The following is a 22,034-nucleotide window of genomic DNA, read 5'->3' as shown; positions in this document are numbered from 1 at the left end:
ACCACTTCTAAATTATTTTAGTATTTAAATTGTTTTAACTTAAGCTCATGCCTACTTGAAAAACCATGTCAACTGTGAAATATTTGAGGTCATAACCTGTATTTTTTTGATGCAAACTCAAAAGTAAAAACAACATACCAAACACTGTATGGATTTCAATCATGGCATTGCACAGATCTTTTTAACATTTTCATGTTGCTAGAACAGGACAACCACAGAATCCCAGAATGTCAGGGGTTGGAAGGGACCTGGAAAGCTCATCCAGTGCAATCCCCCCATGGAGCAGGAACACCCAGATGAGGTTACACAGGAAGGTGTCCAGGCGGGTTGGAATGTCTGCAGAGAAGGAGACTCCACAACCTCCCTGGGCAGCCTGGGCCAGGCTCTGCCACCCTCACCAGGAAGAAGTTTCTTCTCAAATTTAAGTGGAACCTCTTGTGTTCCAGTTTGAACCCATTACCCCTTGTCCTATCATTGGTTGTCACCAAGAAGAGCCTGGCTCCATCCTCCTGACACTCACCCTTTATATATCTGGAAACATTCATGAGGTCAAGTCTGACAACAGCTCAATGCCCCACAAAACAATACAACGATGGGTATTTCCAATACTACACAAGATGTACAGCAAAACCAAAATGACTTACAAACCAATTTATACACAGCTCTTCTAAATAAACTCTTGAGCCTAAACATGCACTAAAAAACTTCCAACAATATTTATAATTTCAAAGCATTTCTTATTTACTTTGAACAGAAACACTTTTTGTTTGTTGTTTGGTTTTGCTGGGGTTTTTTTAAGTCCTAATCTAACACACTGACTTTCCATTAAGCTGAAATTTCCAATGTTGCCCCAGCCCGATATTTAAAATTTGAGAAAAGAACACAGAAAACCTTGTGTAGATGCTTCTTCGCCCTTCTTAGTGTCTTCATCTTCTATGCTTGGGCTTTCACGTGATGAATTCTCCTGCTGAGAACTGTTGGGTTTCAACAGGGCGGGATCAATTTGCGCTTTCAAGAGCTCGAGGGTCTCGGCAAGCTCGTTGCGGTTTCTGAACAAAAGAATAAAATACACATTGTCTGATAAGCCACTTACTCAACCCAAAGGGATTCATAAAAAACAAACACGTACCATCTGTTTAAGTGAACGCTGCCCTGAAAACATTCTATACAGCCAAACGTCCATCTCACCAGAGCAACTTCATGTTGAGAAAAACTCCGATTTATGCAGACCACAATAAAATCACGTCTATGGAAGGACCTTATTTATCCATAGCCTGTTGAGTCTGGATCCAAGCTGCTACCATTCTTTTATTTATTATCCTCCTACCAATTCTCAAATAGGAAAACCAAGGAAAAAAAACAAGGCAAAACCCAAGGAAAAGCAAAGAAAGGAATACCTAACAATGCACTTCCAGGTGGATCCGTCCTGGTCGTCCTGCTCCTCTATGTACATCCTGACGTTGTGCTCCTGGTCCAGCTGGTACCAGTACATCAGCCCGTCCTTGTCGCGGCCGATGGGCTGCAGGCGCATGGCATCGGCGTCCTCCTCGTTAATGATGTTCTTAAACTTGAGATTGTCATCGAATTGACATTCACAGAGATACTGAGAAAAATGAGAAGGTAGAAGAACTGTTAAAACATCAAAATATACGCAGAAATACGAAAATCAGCTCAGTTCCTTTCAGTGGAATTTGCAACTTTTTAGTTCTCTATTGGATCTGTGAGTTCACTATAGATACTGGTTTGGTTTTATCTGATTTTTTACATAGTACCAATGATCTCATTCTACAAGAACACACGCGCATAACTTGGAACGAACCCTGACGCTTTTCTCAAGGCTTGAAAAGATGAAATCACATCTTTGCCTTTGGAATGCAGAGAAGCTTAACTAATTGCAAGTTAATAAACACTTTTTCAAGCGTATTGCACAGGTAAATAGTTATTGACAAAACAGTGAGTGCAAAACAAATTTCATACAAAGTGTGATAAATATGCGGAGTGTTACATACGGTTTGGCCCCAACCCATTGCCATGAGCATCATGTCAGCTACGAGATCAGCTCCATATTTAAAATATCTATTTACAGCTCAGTCAAGCTAAATTTGCAAGATGTTTAAGTGAGTGAAGAAGCCACATCGCCAAGATATTTATGTGAATACAGAAAAAGTCATTGAGAAGCTTCATTAATGAATTTGTACCTTCAGAATCCCCAGTTTGCATTCAACACTCATTTCTAGGTAGCCTTTTTTTTCCATCTCCCAAGCCCAAGTGCTGTTGAATTCTTGGCATATCTGTCACAGACAAAATAAAAGATTGCTCGGGTTAGTGCATAAAGGTAACTTTAAACTCTTATACTAAGTACAACTCTGAACTGAGGAGTTATTGTGCAAAATTTCCCATTTTTCTATTTCTGACGTATCTATTTTGAATATAAATTCTCTCAAGTAGATGCGATTTCTTACCACGTGTCTTTACATCAGCTGCCAAGCTCTCTTGGGGCCCCCAAATCCTACAACCCATGTGCAGATAACAAATGCAACTAATATTCACTCCATGCTGTGGAATTATTATGCTTTAGAAAACACTACAAATGGCCTCGAGCCATTTGATAAATATTTTAAAATATCTTAAGTATCAGGAATTTTGATTTACTTAAAGCAAATAAATTCAACGGCACCAATGTGGGAAAGAGAAAACACATGATGAAATAAGTGGCAGTAGAGGATAAAGCTTTGCTGAATGGATTCGTTAAAGCAGTGCAGTCTCTCAATCACCAAATTATTGTTAAACAGAAAACATAGTCACTAAGCTACTTAGAAACTTGTAAATCACACCTGAAAGCAGTTTTCTCTGGAAACAGCAGCAAAAATAACCCTAAATTTCAGCTACAGATCAGCTAATTCGTGTTGTAGAACTCCACCTGCGCTACAACCAAAAACCAGTGCAGCTGCCTCTCCTCTGTGTTACTTACCCTCTGCTACCCCTAGTACGGACACCGGTGTAAGTGAGCCGAGGGTAAGGCTGCAATTAGGTCAGCTCAGCCGCATTGTAAATCATACTCTGACTTTACAACCTGGAGAGAGCAGTGAGTGTTCCCTGCACACAAGGAATCCTGCCCCACTGAACCATAGAATGTCCTGAGCTGGAAGGGACCCACAAGGATCATTGAGCCCAATTCCTGTCCCTGCACAGGACACCCGTAAAATTCACACCATGTGTCTGAGGGTGCTGTGTATCAAACCCCTTGCTAAGGGCATGTGCCAGTCGCTGTTCATTACTTACTCCTTAAGTACAAAAGCAATAACAAGAAGTTTCAAGTGCGTGGTTGTCAAAGCAAAAGCTCCGAGACACAGACATCTGTTCCAACTCAAATGACTATGTTTTGACAATTAAAAACCCGATGATCATGTTTCCTCTTGACAAGTACTGTCACAACCCCGAGCTACTGATCCCCTTGATTCACTCTCTGCTGAAACATTCCACCTCGGCCTTCACAGAGGGATGTTTCACACCCATCAAAAACCTCCTGCGCCCTTCAGAGTGCTCAGCACCTTCCAAACCTGCAACAGACGCTGAACTATCTCCCTCTCCAATATTTCCCAAGCAGATACGATGGCACCTGACACTTAACATTACCATGCTCCAAATGTTCCCTTTAAAAAATGAAAACAAGAAGGTGAAAGGCACAATCTGCTTGGGTGGTACCATCAATTTTAACAATCGGGGCAGAAAAAGCTGTGTGCAGAACATGCTGATTACAGGGCTGAAGGTTCCAGATGGACTAATCCAGAGAAATCTTATCTGTACAAAAACACAGAATATGTTTGACAACAGTCAAATAAAGCATTTTGAAGACAGCGCAGCCTGAATTAACTCAACTACGTGTTTCTCAAAGAAAAAACAGCTGAGCTGCACAGTCCTCTTAGTTGCTAAAATGTTTAGGACAAGCCATTTCGTTACCTCGGTCATTCATGATGTACATTCCTTGCACAGGCAAAGTCAGATTTCTGGAACCCTACAGCTATTTGATTTCATATAGGACGAGTATGTCCGCTGGTGAACCAATCTGTACAGTTCACCATCAGAAGAGGGAAGGGACAGAACTCTCAAAAACCACATTTCACTTCCTAACCCAAAATATATTCATCTGTCAAAATAGCAGCCATGGCCTGGAGACAGTTTTTATGATGCTCTTTATAAACATGACAAATAAAGCATTATCTTATAAACAGTTGGTATATAAACTAAACATATTAGTAATATATACATACAAATATAAAGAACATGTAAGTTGGAACACCCTCCACTTTAAGTTTCCTCCTAAATAAGAAAACGGTCACGTCTGGAATGATCAAAGCATCACATTAGTAGTTTCTAACAAAGGCAAAACAGGTCAACGTTGCCTCTTCGGGTATGTCAATAACATATCAAACAACACGACAAGAACGCTCTCGATGCTTCCACACCTTTTCAGTTTTTTTCCTGGCTTTTGGGGCATTTCCCAATACTCTGTTGTTTTCCTAAATTAATTATACCACTTCAAAATAAGGACAACATTAGCATACCTCTCTAATGAGTTATAGTCAAACTCCTTTGTTCTTCAAGGTTCCTTTGAACCCCTAGCTAGAATAAGCTCCAAGTTAGCTCTGGGGATGGTTAAATGAAGCAGAATTCATCACTGTTTACTTGGTCCTCACAGGACTGCATGGGAGGGTTTCCTTCCCACCTTTTCCACACCTCCTGAAGGAAGATCTTTTCAAACTATCCCCTCGTAGACTTGTTTTCTCCCTCTGCTCACCACACAAGTGGTAAAAGTGGCATTGGTGGGTACAGAAGTTCACTGCTCAGAGTTGGGTTTTCTCTACCTTTTGCTGCAATGGCTTTTTGGTATATTAAAGATATTTTAAACACAATTCAATAAGCACAGTACTTGGTAACGTGCAGAAGTTACATTAATTATTATGTTATTATTTTAAAATGTCATCCTAAATACTTTACAACTGCTTAAGAGTTTGGATTTAACCTAAAGCCTTTCAGCTTATTTCCTGACATACTCCCAGTCCTAAACCCATCATTTTAAGGCTACACAAACCTCAAAACAAATCCCCATCTCCATAAAGCTTCCAGATAGCACCTAAGGGGACAAACTGCAATGGGATTTGCCAAGTGGGCAACAAAGATGCTGAAGGGAGTGGAGCATCTACCATGTGAGGAAAGGCTGAGGGAGCTGGGGCTCTGGAGCTGGACAAGAGGACACTGAGCGGTGACCTCATTAATGTTTCCAGATATATAAAGGGTGAGTGTCAGGAGGATGGAGCCAGGCTCTTCTCGGTGACAACCAATGATAGGACAAGGGGTAATGGGTTCAAACTGGAACACAAGAGGTTCTACTTAAATATGAGAAGAAACATCTTCATGGTGAGGGTGGCAGAGCCTGGCCCAGGCTGCCCAGGGGGGTTGTGGAGTCTCCTTCTCTGCAGACATTCCAACCCATCTGGACACCTTCCTGTGTAACCTCATCTGGGTGTTCCTGCTCCATGGGGGGATTGCACTGGATGAGCTTTCCAGGTCCCTTCCAATCCCTGATATTCTGGGATTCTGTGAGGTGCCATTATTTGTGTTGTTGCTATTCCTATCAGGTTGTATTTCTAAGTAAGAAGCGATCATGACTGCAGACAGTACCCAGACTACATTCTTGTGGATCAAAAGGCATATGGAATATATCCAGAGGGGAAATGGTAACCCATTTATTTTGAATCTCTGTATATTTTTATTTTCGGAAGTGGCATAAATTCTTTAAATTGAAACCTACTCGCATAGGAGGAGCCAACAAAGGCACAACTGCAATTAAAATACCAATATAGAATTATGGAAATGATGGGACGCTGCATTTTCACTGAGGCATAATGACATTTTCATCTGAGCTGTGCCATTCTGAGCACGCAGATATCAATCGCATTCATTTATTATTAACACGTGCTACAAGAACTCTGTGCGGTTAATCCCTGCATGAGCACCAAGCAAACCACAATAATTAAATCACATCCAGACAATTGGTATCAAAATGAATTGTTACCGTGCAAATCTCTCTGCTCAACTGAGCCTGTTTGCAGGCTACGAAATCTCCTTTATTTAGGGTCTTAAGGCTCAAGGAAGTATTTTACGAGAAGGGTGACAGTGTACAGTCTTCAACATTTTTACCCAAGTCTAGACAGACTTAAAGTTAAGCTGGGATCTTACATAAAGTCTGGGCATGCACATGGCTGTTGGCCCAGGGCTCACCGTAATTCATCCCAACAGCTCCTCACAACCACATTCCAACACTGCGGAACAAAATGATATCGTACCTTGATCAGATATTTTTCCCATCTGTCCGCCGTGACGGACTTGCCAATCTTTCGCATCAGTTTCAAGTGAAGCTCCACCAATTCTTTTGGAACTGTGGTATAGAGAGAAAAAACAAGGAAAAAACAAATTAGGCTGGTGCAAATATACTTCAATGTTAAACACTCGTAACACTGAAACAAACTGAGAAGTTTTAATCGAAGTTTTAATCAACATAGTAACTTCTGCTGAAGAGCAGCCGCATCACTGAGAGATGGAAGAAGGTTCATTTAATCACGTTGAATCTTTTTGTTTAGATTTATATTCAGGGTGATCGTTGCCCTTCCTTAAACACAAGAAAACCGTGATAAATATGCAATTAAAACAACAACTGGGCAGTAATGATGTCAAACACCTACAAAAACACCCCTGAGAGCAGCACAACCTGCAGCCGCCTCCAGAAACCCCAAAGCCAACCTGGAATATCACAGACAATTTTTGGCTGGGTGTGTGGTATGGGGGAAATGTTCCAGAAACACTGTCCTCACAAGTGTAGCTTTGCTATAGATTTGCTCTTGTACTAGAGGGGTAGAGAGGGATGAGAGATCTGGGGCACACCAGGAATATCAGAAATCAAAGTTTTCCAACTAAATCGTATTTATCTCTTGGCGTTGGATACAACACCAACATCTTGTCTAAACTCACATCTGTGATTTAGAAATCGATCTGGCACCACCAAGTGGCAAATTTGCAGAACGTCACTGTTTCTAAGCTAGAGAGTAGTATCACTTAGAAAAACTACGTCATTATTAATGTGAGCTTTCTCATTTGTAATTTGTTGATAAAAACTTCAAGAAAAGAAGTTTAAGTATTTTTATTTCTCTACTCTTTCCATACAATTGTATTTTCTGAGAGCATTTTCATTACTCAATGCACACACAGTTTAAAAGTGTCTTACCCAAGAGCTTGTATAAGCCTAATTTATTATTACCATTTTTCTGCTGGTCCTGTGGCGTTGACTTGAGACAGGATAAACCACTGGGACACCAAATGTGTTTGTTCTAAACTACACATTACTGACATTTCTTGAGATTTCTATTTCTTTATACAACATTTTAACATCTGTGTGAATCTCTTCAGTATTTAATTTGATTTCAACGGATATTTCTCTTTCGAAAAACGCCTCTGTTTTCAGGTGAACAGAGGGAGTAGGTAAAATAGCTGTTTGATGGAAATACTTGTGTCATTTCAAATCATCGCTGCTGGTTTGCACTCAGAAATTTAATATAGAAATTCCTTTAATAAATACATAAAGTAGGAGCCTGGTACCCCAAAAGAGATGTGTTTTTAATATAAATTAATTGTAAACGACTCTAAACTAGCCCCAACTTTGTATCTTTTATTCCATTTATACTGTTTCCATTACCACTACCTATGAAAGAAACCTAACACATCTCCCCCTTGGCTTTCCTAAAAATTGATGCATTTTGTAATATTAAACTCCCACATATTTTAAGAGGAACAAGTTCAGGTCTTAACCCCGATAGGTGCTGAGTTTTTGGCACCAACAAAATGAAGCACAAAGCACTTTACACACACCAGCAATTCTATCCAAGTCAACTCCCAGAATTAAACCTCGGCTTGTGTTTGTGTGACATGGAGTTGTGCCAAAGCATTCAAAATCTTGCCGGATCAAAGCTTTTGTTCTCTATCTTTTATTCTGGTCGCTTGGCTTTCATCAGATTTCTTTTTGATGGGTACACACTGATTGGAATCCTAGTTTAAAGAAGCCTGGGTGATTTGTTTCAACTAATCAAATCCCTAGTCACTGCAACAATATTTGCTGGACTGTTAGTCTTAGAAGGAGAAAAACAACAATTGGGAAGTAATTATGCACATCGTTACTCAGCACTTACTGTGATTTCTGTCAGTACCTATAGAAACCTCACCTTGATGTTTGAGATTCCACCTCTTGCATTTCTAGGGTATTGACAATGTATCACTGTGGTGATACAAATAAACCCCACCCAAAAAATCAAATTCATTCTCCATTTATAACTCTCCTGAGATGTTTTGCATGGATCGTAACAATATTAACAACAGGATCTCTAGGTCAGTTTTTCCATGGTTCCCTATAAGGGCTTAGAGGAGTTGCACATTGTCCTTCTTGTTCTCAGGAATGAGGTGGGAGTTTTGGAGAAGAAAATTGATGTTTGGTTTGCAGGTAGAAACCAGGGAATGTGTGAAGTGCAGCCCGACCATGAGAAGAAGCCAACAGGATGGAGAAATAAACTCGGTATTGAAACCAAAGTACCTGGAAATAATACCTGGATCACGTGGAGCCGTATACACCTGAACTACACAGAAATACCACCTAAAAAAGCAGTGGAAATTCCAGCTTTTCCCAGAATATGTATTTGGCAAGGAGTACAAGTGGACCAGAAAATGAGACCAACGCTTCAGTCATCTCAGAAATGCATCGAGCTGCCGTAACTTTAACTTACTGTTCAGAATATAGATTTATTGACAAGAGAGGGGCATCAATACAGCTCATTGTTACAACACTCTTCTAATCCTACTTGTAACACACCAAAGATAACGAACATGAGATGTAATTACTTTGGGGTTGTGGTGTTTGCTTCTTTTTAAATGACAACGGTAGACTATCATCTCTGGTTTAAAATATCATCAGCATTCAAGCGGGACCTGCATAATTCATTCCAGGAACTCATAGATAACCCAGTAATGTTTTGCATTTAAGTTTCATATAAGGGAAGGCGCAATCCGAACCATCTTTCTTGCATAACAGCCATTCCGCAGAAGATTTTGGCCAAAAAAGAGTGATAGGACATACACAAAGCCCCAAATCTGAATGACAGTCTCAAACTTCTATAAAACTTTGATTTTTCTGGAAAGCGCGCTCTAAATCCTTGATAGAATCCACTTAACTGGCGGAGAAATAGAAATGGTGCCATTTTCAACGAAAATCTGTTTCCAATAATCAAGTATAATTAAACCATGGTACCATCTGCTAGATATTCAAAAATATAGACTGTTCATAGGAAGAAGCCATGAATCAGAAAGACTGAGTCACTGTATGTACAATTATAGGGCTTCTGGTGGAGTTTGGCCAATTTGTTAAGTCCTGCACTTTCCCGGAGGGCAGGTTCTTCTCATAAATATCCTTTTAACATTATTCTACCAAGTTCAGCATTTCAGGGAACGTCCCATACATCAGTCACATATTTCTGATAAATCTGGGAAAGACAAAACTGAAATGGAAGAAGAAAAAGGATGAACACGTGGAAACGCCATCATCTGGTCAGAAAAGACGTAGCTTTCCAACACCTACACAACCGCAAATTAAAGACCTTGTTGTGGGTTCTCATTAACACCTTCCCACATAACCACAACCCCATTCACCTCTATTTTCCCTGCCAAAATTAATACGCTCACAGCTGAACACTCACCTAAGCAAAACTGAAATAAAGGTGGAAAACAAAACGTAGATGACAGGCAAAGCCATGGTCTGGAGGGAGGATGGGAGCAATCTGTTATTTGAAAAATGATTAAAAATGATAAAATTATTTGTATCAGATCTGGAGCACTGGACATGGAGGGGAAGATCAGAACCACGATGTGGGCGCTTAGGGGGAACGGAATGAGAAGCGAGAAGCCAAGACCGCCAGGTGTTTTCACGCTTCAGGAACACAAACAGGTCTTCCCAGTTAGACCAGCAAAACCTTTTTTTCTATGCTAACTGGTTTTGGCAAGCGGAAGAAAAAAAGTGAGTTAGAGAATATACAGGGGAAATATTTCCTTTAAGAGTTTGCCCTTTTTCATCTTTCTGCCTTGACCAAAATTACCTCTGCGTGCCGGCAAATAAAACCACGTTAAGCAGGTGGAAGCCGAGACCAGCAAGATCATTAATCCTTTTCCTGCCAAGGGATGCGAGCTCACAGTAACTTGTACAAAATCAATGTGTATTAGGCACATGGAAAAGCAAGAGCGTCTTCTCAGACATTGGTGACAAGTTACTATGTGCTCAATGAGCCCCCCGCACACCAACCCTGCACTTAATTCACTTTACAGACAAGCCTTTATCCATACATTTTCTTGCCAACTTATTCTTCTCTAGGAACCAACTTGTTTCTTATCTCAATTCTTCATATAAAGAAAATGGGAGATCCCTATAGTTGGGATGTGTTATTAAGAAGTTTATAGGCCACAGAAAAAAATTATCAACTCAGCATGATAAATAAATGGAAGGACAAAACCTCGAAAATGAACCAGGCAAGAAGTTCTAGCGAATCTCTGAGAAATGACTGATATTAAGAAGCCCCATATTCATGCAGCAAGCTTGGTGTCCAAATATTTGAAGCATTTGACCTCTATAATGTTTCCCAACAAGAAAAAGCAGTAGTGCCTGTTCCAAAGGACCATCTAAAGATGTTTTCTAGCTGAGACACCCCATGAGTATTAGCATCCTACCTCTGAGTTGTGTGCCCATAAAAGAAATGCGAGGAAGGGGGAAAAATGTAACTACCGGCTCCCAAGTGAAGGAAAAGAACAATCAAACATGTTGTAATTAAAGTCAAGATGGAAACAGAAAGAACAAGCCACCAAACAGCAGTTTTATATCCTGTTCCTAGAAAGATTTTGGCAGGCGTTATAAACAAACAAACCAGGCTCATATTTTAATGACATCGTTATTCTTGTGTGGCACTTGGAAGTCGGGATGCTCGGCAGCTATAATAGATCCATTTTCATACAAATACCCCAGTACCTTTGTATCATTTATCTGTATCTATTTGAAGACTTTCCTCTTGCATGGACTATTCAGAGCACACACCACTCTAATATTACTCAGCGAAGTCAAGATTATCTTGCTGATAAACTCCCTCCCTGTCCCCATGCAATGATCTCAGCCCAAAACCACTGTCACTGCTGCCTGCAGATGAACGGCAACCAATGTGGCCAGTGCTTTCAACTGGGACCAAAAAGCCTTTTCCACTGGCAGTTCTTTTAGAATCAAAGTATTAGAATTGTTTTGTTGGAAGAGACACTCAAGATCATCAAGTCCAACCATTAACCCACCCCTGGCACTAACCCATGTCCCTGAGAACCTCATCTCCATGTCTGTTCAACCCCTCCAGGGATGGAGGGGCTGGATTGTGGGCAATGGAAGAGGGCAGCAGCCTGTTCCAATGCCCAACAGCCCTTTCCAGGAACAAATTGTTCCCAAGATCCAGCCTCAACCTCCCCTGGCGCAACTTGAGGCCAGTTCCTCTCATCCTATCGCTTGTTCCTTGGGAGCAGAGCCTGACCCTCCCAGGTCCAAGCTCCTTTCAGGCAGTTCAGAGATCAGAAGGTCTCCCCTCAGCTCCTGTTCTCCAGCTGAACCCCCCAGATCCCTCAGCTGCTCCTTGTTAAGGCTTTTGCTCCAATCTAACAGACCTTTCTTTCCTTTGAGGTGCCAGAGCCTGGCCCAGGCTGCCCAGAGAGGTTGTGGAGTCTCCTCCTCTGGAGACATTCAAACCCACCTGGACACCTTCCTGTGTGATCTGCTCTGGTGACCCTGCGTTAGCAGGTGGGTTGGACTGGATGATCTCCAGAGGTTCCTTCAACCCAACCAGCCTGGGATTCTCTGACCTCGCCATCAGAGCTGCACAATGACCCCAGTGCATCGTAGTCCTTGCTGCAGCCAGAGTGTGACCTTAAAATTCAGCTCTAATTTTAGCTATGAGGTTATTTTCAAATATTTAGAATTTATTGCATATTTGTCCCTTTTTTTTTCATTCTACCCTCTTCCATTGCCCACAATTCAATCTGATTTTTCTTGTACTCTCTACTGACCACCATACCTTCAGTCACCTTCTCATTGCAACTGAAACTTTATTCAAATTATATGTATTATCACCAGCATAACTCTTGAATCTGGAATTAAAGACCATACCAATCTAAACAAAATCCCTACACACAGGTTCAGGTGGTTTTCAGCAGCCCTCTAGTAGTTAGAAAATGGTTTAATCTTTCACAAGTTCCCTCTATTTCAGTCTCTGGCTATTAAGCTCCTAGCAGTGTTGGGGTTTTTTTTAAAGCCTAATATACTAAGCAACAGCAGAAAGGTTAACAAAAGCAAGACTGATGTTAGAATAAAGCATAAAATTTCGGAGGAAAAGCATGCTATACTGTGCAACAAAAGAGAAATGGAGGTGGAAAAAGAAAAAAGAAGATTGCTTTGAAAACAATGCAGGAAAAAATAGCACATGAGCTATTTTAGAAACTGGAGATAGCCCAGGTAAGGAAAGACAGTGAATAAAAGTCCCATTTACTGCCTCAAAAAATTGTACTGAATAAAACATGGACTCCAAGCCCACAAAGTCCGGACTCATGAACAGCGAGTGAGAAAAACCACGCTGCGGTAACAACACGTGAACAAGCAGAGCACGCTAAAAAACAGGTACCGAAAACATCCCATTGTAACACATTGACATCGTTCACAGTTAAATCGCTCACACTGACCACACGTGTATTTCAGCTATCAAAAATCAAGAGCACTTGACTTGCTGATCCTTAATTCATGCACGGACAAGCGCTTGACTCCATGGAACTGCTGGGATCACAGCCTGTAAACGTGAGGACACGGCGGCACAAGTATCTTTCATTCTGCCTGGTAAAAGTTGGGAAATAAGATCTTCTAAGGTGACTCTGGGATCCTCTCAGCCTCCAATATAAGCAAGACTTTTAGACTGTGAGCAAAAAATCCTCCTCATTTCCCTCCTTGGCATTGAACTGTGTCATTACAATTCTCAAATAGGGAGTAAGTGCGACAAAGGTGAAAGGCAACCAGAGAGATGACACTTCAGTAGTGGATTCTGATTTATTTATCTTATTTTTTAATATTCACTGGAAGAAGATGCAGGACAAGAGCTGCTGTGGATGCTAGTGCACCCAGTTTTGGTACTGGGAACCCTGTGGAGCGTGTTGCAAATACATTTCCCACACTGCAGAGACATAAGATGTACAGTGGGTACCCTATTCTGCTACTGGTTTTGCTGTAGTAAAAAAAACCAAAAGCAGGTTGATAGATGGGATTATTCATTAGGAAGAGTGTGACCAGCAGGTCGCTCTCTACCCTGGTGAGGCCACATCTGGGGTACTGGGTCCAGTTCTGGACAAGGAATTACTGGAGAAACTCCAGCAGAAGGCTACAAAGATGATGAGGGTTCTGGAGTATCTTTCTTATGAGGAGAGACTGAGAGAGCAGGGGCTGTTCAGCCTGGAGAAGTTGAGAGGGGAATTTATTTATGATTAAAAATAGCTCAAGGTGGGTGTCAAGAGGATGGACCAGATTCTTCTCAGTGTTGCCCAACTACAGGATGAGGGGCAACAGGCACAGACTGAAACACAGGAGGTTCCATCTGAATATGAGGAGAAACTTCTTTACTGTGAGGTACCAGAGCTTGGCCCAGGCTGCCCAGAGAGGTTGTGGAGTCTCCTCTTGAGACATTCAAACCCACCTGGACACCTTCCTGTGTGATCTGCTCTGGTGACCCTGCGTTAGCAGGTGGGTTGGACGGGATGATCTCCAGAGGTCCCTTCAACCCCAACCAGGCTGTGACATCTCCAACAGGAAATGCTGAAGGGGCGTGTAACCAGAAACACAACCTCTCTCCAGAAAGATCAGTAGCAAAACAAAGATTGACACCCAGATGTCAGTCTGGGCTGAGGCATCTGCTGCCCACTGCAGTAATGGAAGTTTACACTTAGAAGAAAGCACATAAGCAACATTTACCTTTTGGAGATGGCAACATTTCCTATTTGATTTAACACTAAGTATTTACATAGCCATTCAACAACTGGTAACATTGAATTCAACGCCTTCATTCAATCCCAGAAGGTTAAAAATTACCACTCCTACCCCTAAAAGGGTGGGACAGTCACAAGGCAAGAAGCTAGAAAAGAAATGCAAGATTCAGGGGCCCAAAGAAAGGCCAAGAAAAGGAAGAATGAGTCTAATTCCCATGAAAAATGAGCCTGAGCTTTAGTCCATCCTCCAAGCTCCCAGATTTTTTTAGGTATTTTACTATGAATACCTTGGAAAGGGCAGGAACAGAGCAGTAGGATTCATCTAAGCAAATGTAGATATTTACACCTGAGCCAGTTCCATACAATAAATTTATAGCTCATGGAAAGAAAGACACTTTTAGGAAGAGTCAACTCATCCTCAAATAAACATCTGAGCTCTGCTAAATACAGTAAGTGAGATTAATTCTGTTGTAGAGTGTCTGGCAAGTTTGTCCAGTGAAAATCAATGTATGTAAGGTCTTGGGGATACAGGTTACCAGTGACTGAGGGCATATGTCACTCCTAAACTGTTACCTAAGCTCTTACGCTCCACTTTAGGCACCGAGTTACCTTCGCAGATCTGACCTGAGCTCCTAAGGTTTGTCCTACACAGACATTTCTAGCAAACAAAATCAATTCTCTAAGCATGGCAGCATTCATCTTCAAGAGAAAAAACATATATCCTGCTATATTAAACAAAATTAAAGTATCCTCAGTCAGGGAAGTGAAAAATCAAGATTTAACATATGAACGTAGAGTTGCATATATCACGAGTTAAGGTGGCTTCTGCTTCATTTACTCACATAACTAACACGCTTCTTTCAATGTGTCCTGTTGGAGGATAAGTTGAATATAAAGGTTTTTTAGTGCATTATATGAAAATGAGGAGAAATCTAAATGCTTTTTAATTCCTTACTTTATTTACTAGAAACATCACTCCGGTGTCAGTTTTGCTGTATTTCCCAGGCACTGTCTGAGAGTTTTATTCATCGTTAACAGAAGAAGGATGTTGATTACACTACAAAAATCACTTTCTCCTCCATCTCTCTCTTGAATAAAAAGGCAGTATTAAAAAATTCACTTGAATAAAAAATCACTTTTCTAAAGCAAGTTTCATTACCAAGGTCGGGGATTATCATTCCTCAGTCTTCAGTGGAAAAATAAAAGCCAAATCAGAAAGAGTTGCCTTGTTTCATATATCAAATGAGAACTACTCTGAAGATATTTCTGCCCTTTTCCAGGTTCAGCTTCAAAACCAGCATGTTTTGTCACCAGTGATCCAACCTGCACTTCAAATACATCTCATTTGATTCTGGGATTCACCATTTCATCATTAATTTACATAACTTTACTGAACAATATCAACAGGTGAACGTTTCTTGGCAGTTTCTCTATAACTGTCAAATATTGCAGACACCTCTTCTTGAAAATCTAGTCTTACAAACTTTGGTCTCCTGATTAAAAACATATACATATATATATGTATATATATGTATATATATATATATATTTAGCTTGCTGCACCCTAAAGAAGTACAAGAACATAACCATGCTACAAAGACATACATTTTATATCTTGCAGTGACTAATTTCTGTAGAAAACCTGAGTACCACTCAGTAAGTATTTGGTATTTTGCAAACAGCAGCATTATTTGAACGCGAGTTTTCTTTGAGCATCAGCAAACTTTGCAGGTGCAGCCAATGCAAGTCAACCTGAAATACAGAACATGCCTCCCAGCTGGAAATAAGCAACTGAGTTTGTTCTGCTTTACGGTAATATCAGTTCATTAATTTATCAGCAGTAGAGACCGAGCACATTTCAGAGACTTAGGCAAAATAGTCATTAAGACAGTAACATTTCCAGCAGCTAACAAAGATTCCTGGGAAAGGCGGCAGCCACACAGCTGGATGAAAGTTGCTCTACAGATGAATTCACAATCACAAGCCTCAAATTTTACAAGTTTAATCCAATTAGCAGAGAGTTTGAGGCTTCTTTTCAATGGTTTCACAGCTAGGAGCAACTTGTTCTCCGTTATTTCTTAAGAAAACCAAGAAGTAAGTGAGAACAGAAATTTAAGAAGGAAAACTGTCCAAGACAATTGCTTGACAAAGCGCTAGTAGCACATGAAAAACCACTGTGCGGCTTTTGGGCAACTTTCTTAAGCTTAGGTCTAAAACACACTTAAAAAGCAAATCACTTATTTCCTCATGCAAGTTGATATTTGAATCTCATACAAAGTGAGGATTCACACAAGTTTCATTCCTTGAAACACCCAACTCCGAAGCATAGGAGTCTACAAGCAAACTCATGTTTTGACCTGTTAACTCTATTAAAATATCTACCCCCGTCAACACTAATTCTTTTCATTGCAAGAAACAGTTATAACTTTGGGGTTGTTGTAGTTTCAGAGGGGTAGCCAAGACTGTTGGCTTTGGGGTCGACGTTATCTGTGGTCTATCTCGGCAGCCTCAAAGCCACAGCCCAGTTTGCCAGACTGGAAGGGTTCTCAGCTCCCAGTAACTCAGGCTTGGTGCTACCAGCCACCTTTTACACCACTTTTAATCTGAGCTACAAAGAAAGACGAGTGTAACAGCCTGAAGGGATGATGAGTTTTCAGCTACCATTTGCATATTGCCATCACTCAGAGCTTGTGTCTGAGATAAAAACCCTCCAATCTAAACAACCACCTGTAGGTGCTATCAGGGTCAGGGAAGAGCCTCAGGTTGCTGGCAGAAGGAAAGTGCCACTGTATATAAAACCACAACAATTTGGGCTGGAAGGGACATTTAAGATCATTGAAGACAACCATTAACTCAACATTTCCAAGGCAACCTCTAAGCCATGTGCCTGAGAACCTCATCTCCATGTCTTTTAAACCCCTCCAGGGATGGTGACTCCACCACTGCCCTGGGCAGCCTGTTCCAAAGCCCAACAACGCTTTCCTGCAATAAATTGTTCCCAATATCCAATTCAAACCTCCCCTGGCGCAACTTGAGGTCGTTCCCTCTCATCGTGTCGCTTGTTCCTGGGGAGCAGAGCCCGACTCCCCCTGGCTCCAAGCTCCTTTCAGGCAGTTCAGAGATCAGAAGGTCTCCCCTCAGCTCCTGTTCTCCAGCTGAACCCCCCAGGGCCCTCAGCCGCTCCATCACACTTGTGCTCCAGCCCCTTCCCCAGCTCCATTCCCTTCTCTCAACTCGCTCCAGCACCTCAAGGCCTTTCTTGGTGTGAGGGGCCCAAAACTGCCCCCAGGATTCGAGGTTTGGCCTCCCCAGGTCCCAGCACAGGGACGGTCACTGCCCTGGGCCTGCTGGCCACACCAGTGCTGGTACCAGCCAGGATGCTGGTGGCGTCTTGGCCACCTGGACACACGCTGGCCCATGTTCTGTCACTATCACCAACACCCCCAGCTCCTTTTCCACCGGGCACTTTCCAGCCGCTCTTCCCCGAGCCTGTAGCGCTGCCTGGGGTTGGTGTGACCCAAGTGCAGGATCCAGCACTTGGCCTTGTTGAACCTCAGACAACTGGCCTAAGCCCAACGATCCAGTCAGTCCAGATCCCTCTGTCTGGCCTTCCCACCCTGCAGCAGATCAGCACTCCCACCCAACTTGATGCCTTCTGCAAACTCACTGAGAGTGCACTCAATCACCCCATCCAAATAATTGATAAAGAGATGAACAGATCTGGCTCCAGTACTGAGCCCTGGGGAACACAACTTGTGACTGGTCACTAATGGGATCTGACTCCATCCCCACCGCCCTTTGAGCCCAGACATCCAGCTGTTGGGTTTTAGCCAGCAAAGAGCTGGCCCATCCAAACGCACCTGAATCCTCCCACTGAACCGACATCCCTAAAAAACAACAGTATCTGGAAAAATATCAAACTTGTGCCATCGGATCTTTGCTTTCCTGTACAGCACGAAACAGGTAGAGGGAAAAGAGAACAGATCTTGGCAATAGAACCTGTATTTATAGATACAATTTGGAAAAGAAAATGATGAGCCATGGCTCATGTAACCCAGCAATCGTTTTGACAGCAACCACCACCTGCTGCTTCAGAGCATGGGGAATGAAACCTCAGAGCACACCTATGAAATCACCTGCCCCTGCGTTATTATCCCTGAAACCTCTTTTTAGCTACAGCCTGTTTTAACAAAGAAGTAAGAAAATCCATATTCTTTGCTTTATTTTTAAATATTTTCACTACAACTCAATATTCATTAGTATCTAAATCTTTTTGAGCTCTGGCCTCCATAATAATCTGCAGCAATCAATTGTAATTACGGAACATGTGAAAGGCATTTAAACTTGAATTACTTTTCAACTTCATTCAATACACTATTTTCCTGGCTTTACAATATAAAAGGAATGCAAATCTCTAGGAGCCTTGCTTCATGTGCATTTAAGAATCTCCTCTGAATTTAACAGTACCCTTTTCTACAACATTTCTTTTTGGTGGAAACTTTCAAACAGTCCTCAGTCCACTGACCTGTCTGTCTTATCTTTTAAGATGGAGCAGCCGCAACTGAGCCTTGAAGTCAAGATTAAGGGAAACAGTTGACAATACGGGATGTATACACACACACCCCCAAAATAAAATATCCTACAAGTTTTACATATGATTCTCAGCCCATTCTAACATCTTATCTGCTATTATCTTAATTTTTTAAACTCCAGCCCATTCTACGCCTTATCTGGTATTTTCCTAATTTTTAAACTCCAGCTGCATGTTGGTAGAGGTGCTTTCCTCTGACCTATCACAATACCACTTCGAATGCTTTGTTGATTAAATATTCTGGGATGTATTAATCACAAACAGCTTCTTTTCTAACGCATATCTGTAACTGTTTCATCTGCAGTTTTGCTGCCCATTCACAACACTATTTTCACCACAGCAGCGTTTCTCCTTAATCCAGATTAGCCAGCTTGCACCTTGAGCTTTTTTCCTAAACAACTCCTATTCCTGATTTCTAGGCAAATATTAATTGTCCATACCATAGAAAAAAAATTGAGTAATACTACATATACCACAGTGACCAAAAAACCCCTATTTATCTAACCAGCTTCCTGTGGGTTAATCAGTTTAAGGTTTGCGATGCTGCTGATTGCGGTTCAGTGATACATTCCTTGATGTTCCTCCAACCCTCTGCCAGGGAGGGTTGTTGGGGACAAACATAAAGCAAATCCACCCCTCAGTTAGCCCGTATTTAAAATGGAGAGCAGGAACGCAGACCAGTTTGCATTAACGTGTTGGGCTGTAGATGGCAAAGGCTAAAAACACACTCCGTGGCTCATCTGATTCCTCCTGCCACAAAGAATAATGTCAAAGAAAGGGCTGGGACTGAGAGCTCCTGTTTTGGTCATATCAGGTAAGGCTGCTGTGGAACACAAGTCAAGCACTTTAATCAGTGACCTCCTTGAAACACTTTACATCCATATATATCTGTCAAGCACGATCCATCTATCCATGCTACAAAAGAACTATCCCTGCTTTTGAAAGAAAATAGAGTATTTTATTCAAAGAAAAAATAATATAATTATCAGAACTATAAAAATCACAATTTCATGAAGTTTATCAAAACCAGTTGTAAAAGCTCCTTGCTTTTCATACCCTGCATCTTTGTTAAACTCTTTATAATGTACTAGTCACTCTGTTTTCCCCTTCCATACTCTACTAAAAGTTCATATAGTTTTACCAGCTCTATTTCTAACTTTTTCAGGTGGCCAAATGAGTATCTAAGCCTGGCAACTCCATGTGCTTTCACATTATCACATTATCCAGCACACCATCTCCTAACACAGCACTTTTAGCATATTTCATCTTTATTGCCAGAAAAGGCAGCGTAACTAGAATAAAGAGATCACAAATTAGCCTAATAATGACACCTTATGCAAAAAGGTTATTTCAGTTATCAGCAATGTTATTTTAATCCTTGTATTAACCCATGTTTCCAAGGTTCTTTTTATTTTTACATAGGACAGCGGTCTGTCCACACATTCTCCAAATACACCTTGGACTTTTAGCTTCTTTCTACCACCCACTAAGAGCACATTCTCCTCCTGGACCTCACCAGGATTGGATTTCTACCTTTCACACAACTACTTGGCTAAAAAACTTGGACATTGAGCCCTTGTGCTTAACTTCACCATCCTATTCCCATTTATCAGACAAATGCATTCAGAGACCTCTCACAGCTCTGCAAGCATTTCAGACATAGTGTTTTCATTCCTTGACTTAAGACTCGTCCTGGTCTCCCTTCTTATAAAGGCTGGGTCTTCCAAAAGCTCCCTTGTTATCTTATTCATTTCTCTTACCTGCTGCTAACCATTTTTTAACCTTCATACAGATCGCCAACGTGTTTGTTAGGAGTTCAGCTAATACCGCCTGCTACAGAATCTATCAAAGCTTAAATAAGCATTTCAAGGGACAGTTTCACCAATAATAGAAGCACCTTTTTGCAATAGCGACTTTAGGCCCAGCTTAAGCTATTTCCCTTTCAACTATTTCTCACTGTCCCTGGAGGTTTTTAAGCTGAGGTTGGACATGGCACTTAGTGCCATGATCTAGTCCATGGACTGGAGTTGGACCAAGGGTTGGACTTGATGATCCCTGAGGTCTTTCCAACCCAGTCGATTCTGTGACTACCACCTCCAGGCAAAAATGGGGTTTTTCAGGTGAGTTTCTTGTCATCGCATCCTATCAGGCATCTCTCCCTCTCAGATTCTTTCTTGCAGTGTATTGTTGATTACTGCACGGACACCACGCCGCAAGCTCAGGGATCAAACTCAAATCTCCCCACTTCTATCATCCACTAATTAATATGGCTTTTGTGAACCACTGCAGTTTGTTCTCAGGAGGAAACAGTTATAATCCTGCTAGTCATTAATACTAAAAGGCAATGAACGTGCCCTGGCGCTTGTGCTACTAGATGGCTGTAGATGAGCTGGAAAACAGCCAGGGCGGTACCAGAGGGACACAGACCGGAGTAGGAAAATCAAGTGATTACTCGCTCACAAACTTTAACCAACTTCATTCAGCATCAGCACTTTGCCAACCAGACCTGACTGTTAGGCTATAAAACCAGTTATAGCCTAATACAATGAAAAAAGCCACAGAGCTTCAAGCAATAACCACCATTTTCTTGGAAAAGGGGGATTTGCAAGGCTGAGACTGGTGAAGTACAACTTGCTCATTATCCATTCTTCAAATATCAATCAAGCCTGTGAGTTCAAGGGTAAACAGCACTTTTCCCCAAGGTACTACAAGATCTAAATGATCATAATGGAAAGAAATCTAATACTAAAGCATAGCTGCTGAAACACAGAATCTTTAGAAATAGGCCTTCCTTCAATTTGAAAAATTGTTTGTTTTCCCCAGACCATTACAGACTTTGACAGGGTCACAATTTCTACTGTAGTTCTGAGAAATTCTCTGCTGCTCGAGCTTTAAGGGCTTTGTTTGGCTCTTGGGGAAGAGAAATAACTGCATCAGGTTGACGGCAAACTGCGTATATGAGAGACTGACAAATGCTAAAGGCTACTAAGAAATGCTTGTTAATGCTAAAATGTTTGTCGAGCTTTGTAGAACAACTGAAGCAAAGGAGAGTTCATTGATTTGGGGAGAAGGGGAGAGAAGTGAAAGGGTAATACAATAGGGTGGGAAGATCATCTTAGTGTTAGGAATGGCCACAGACCTTGTTATTCCACCGCTGGAACCAACTATGCTCTTACTGTAAGGCTGGAGGAAACAACAAAACCCAAATATACACACTTTTCTATGAGTTTTATTATTTCTCAATGATTTCAACATTCAGAACCAACCACACAACTTTACTGAATGCCACAGCCAAAGCTACCCATGC

The 22,034-nt window shown here is 41.4% G+C and overlaps 2 protein-coding genes across 4 annotated transcripts in view; one reads left to right on the top strand and one right to left on the bottom strand.

Moving 5' to 3' along the window:
* Positions 1–22,034, bottom strand: part of RSF1 (remodeling and spacing factor 1) — a 60,362-nt gene that overhangs the window by 29,946 nt on the left and 8,382 nt on the right. For both annotated transcript variants that reach the window (XM_080363508.1, XM_080363509.1), the window contains exons 2-5: positions 6,348–6,439; positions 2,199–2,291; positions 1,398–1,603; positions 892–1,049 (exon numbers count right to left, since the gene is read on the bottom strand). In XM_080363508.1, the coding sequence (XP_080219634.1) occupies positions 892–1,049; positions 1,398–1,603; positions 2,199–2,291; positions 6,348–6,439 (549 nt within the window). The remainder of the gene's footprint in view (positions 1–891; positions 1,050–1,397; positions 1,604–2,198; positions 2,292–6,347; positions 6,440–22,034) is intronic.
* AAMDC (adipogenesis associated Mth938 domain containing) overlaps positions 11,790–22,034 on the top strand; it is a 34,269-nt gene continuing 24,024 nt past the window's right edge. The window contains exon 1 of one of the 2 annotated variants that reach the window (XM_080363516.1): positions 11,790–11,914. The gene's annotated coding sequence lies outside the window, so the exon portion shown is untranslated. Of the gene's footprint in view, positions 11,915–13,850; positions 13,895–22,034 lie in introns of those variants that run through there. The other variant, XM_080363515.1, reaches the window with a different exon arrangement.

This window comes from Nesoenas mayeri (genome assembly GCF_963082525.1).
Source record: "Nesoenas mayeri genome assembly, chromosome: 1".
Classification (NCBI taxonomy): Eukaryota; Metazoa; Chordata; class Aves; order Columbiformes; family Columbidae; genus Nesoenas; species Nesoenas mayeri.
Note: the sequence above shows the minus strand (reverse complement) of the source record. Positions and strands in the feature narration are given on the sequence as shown.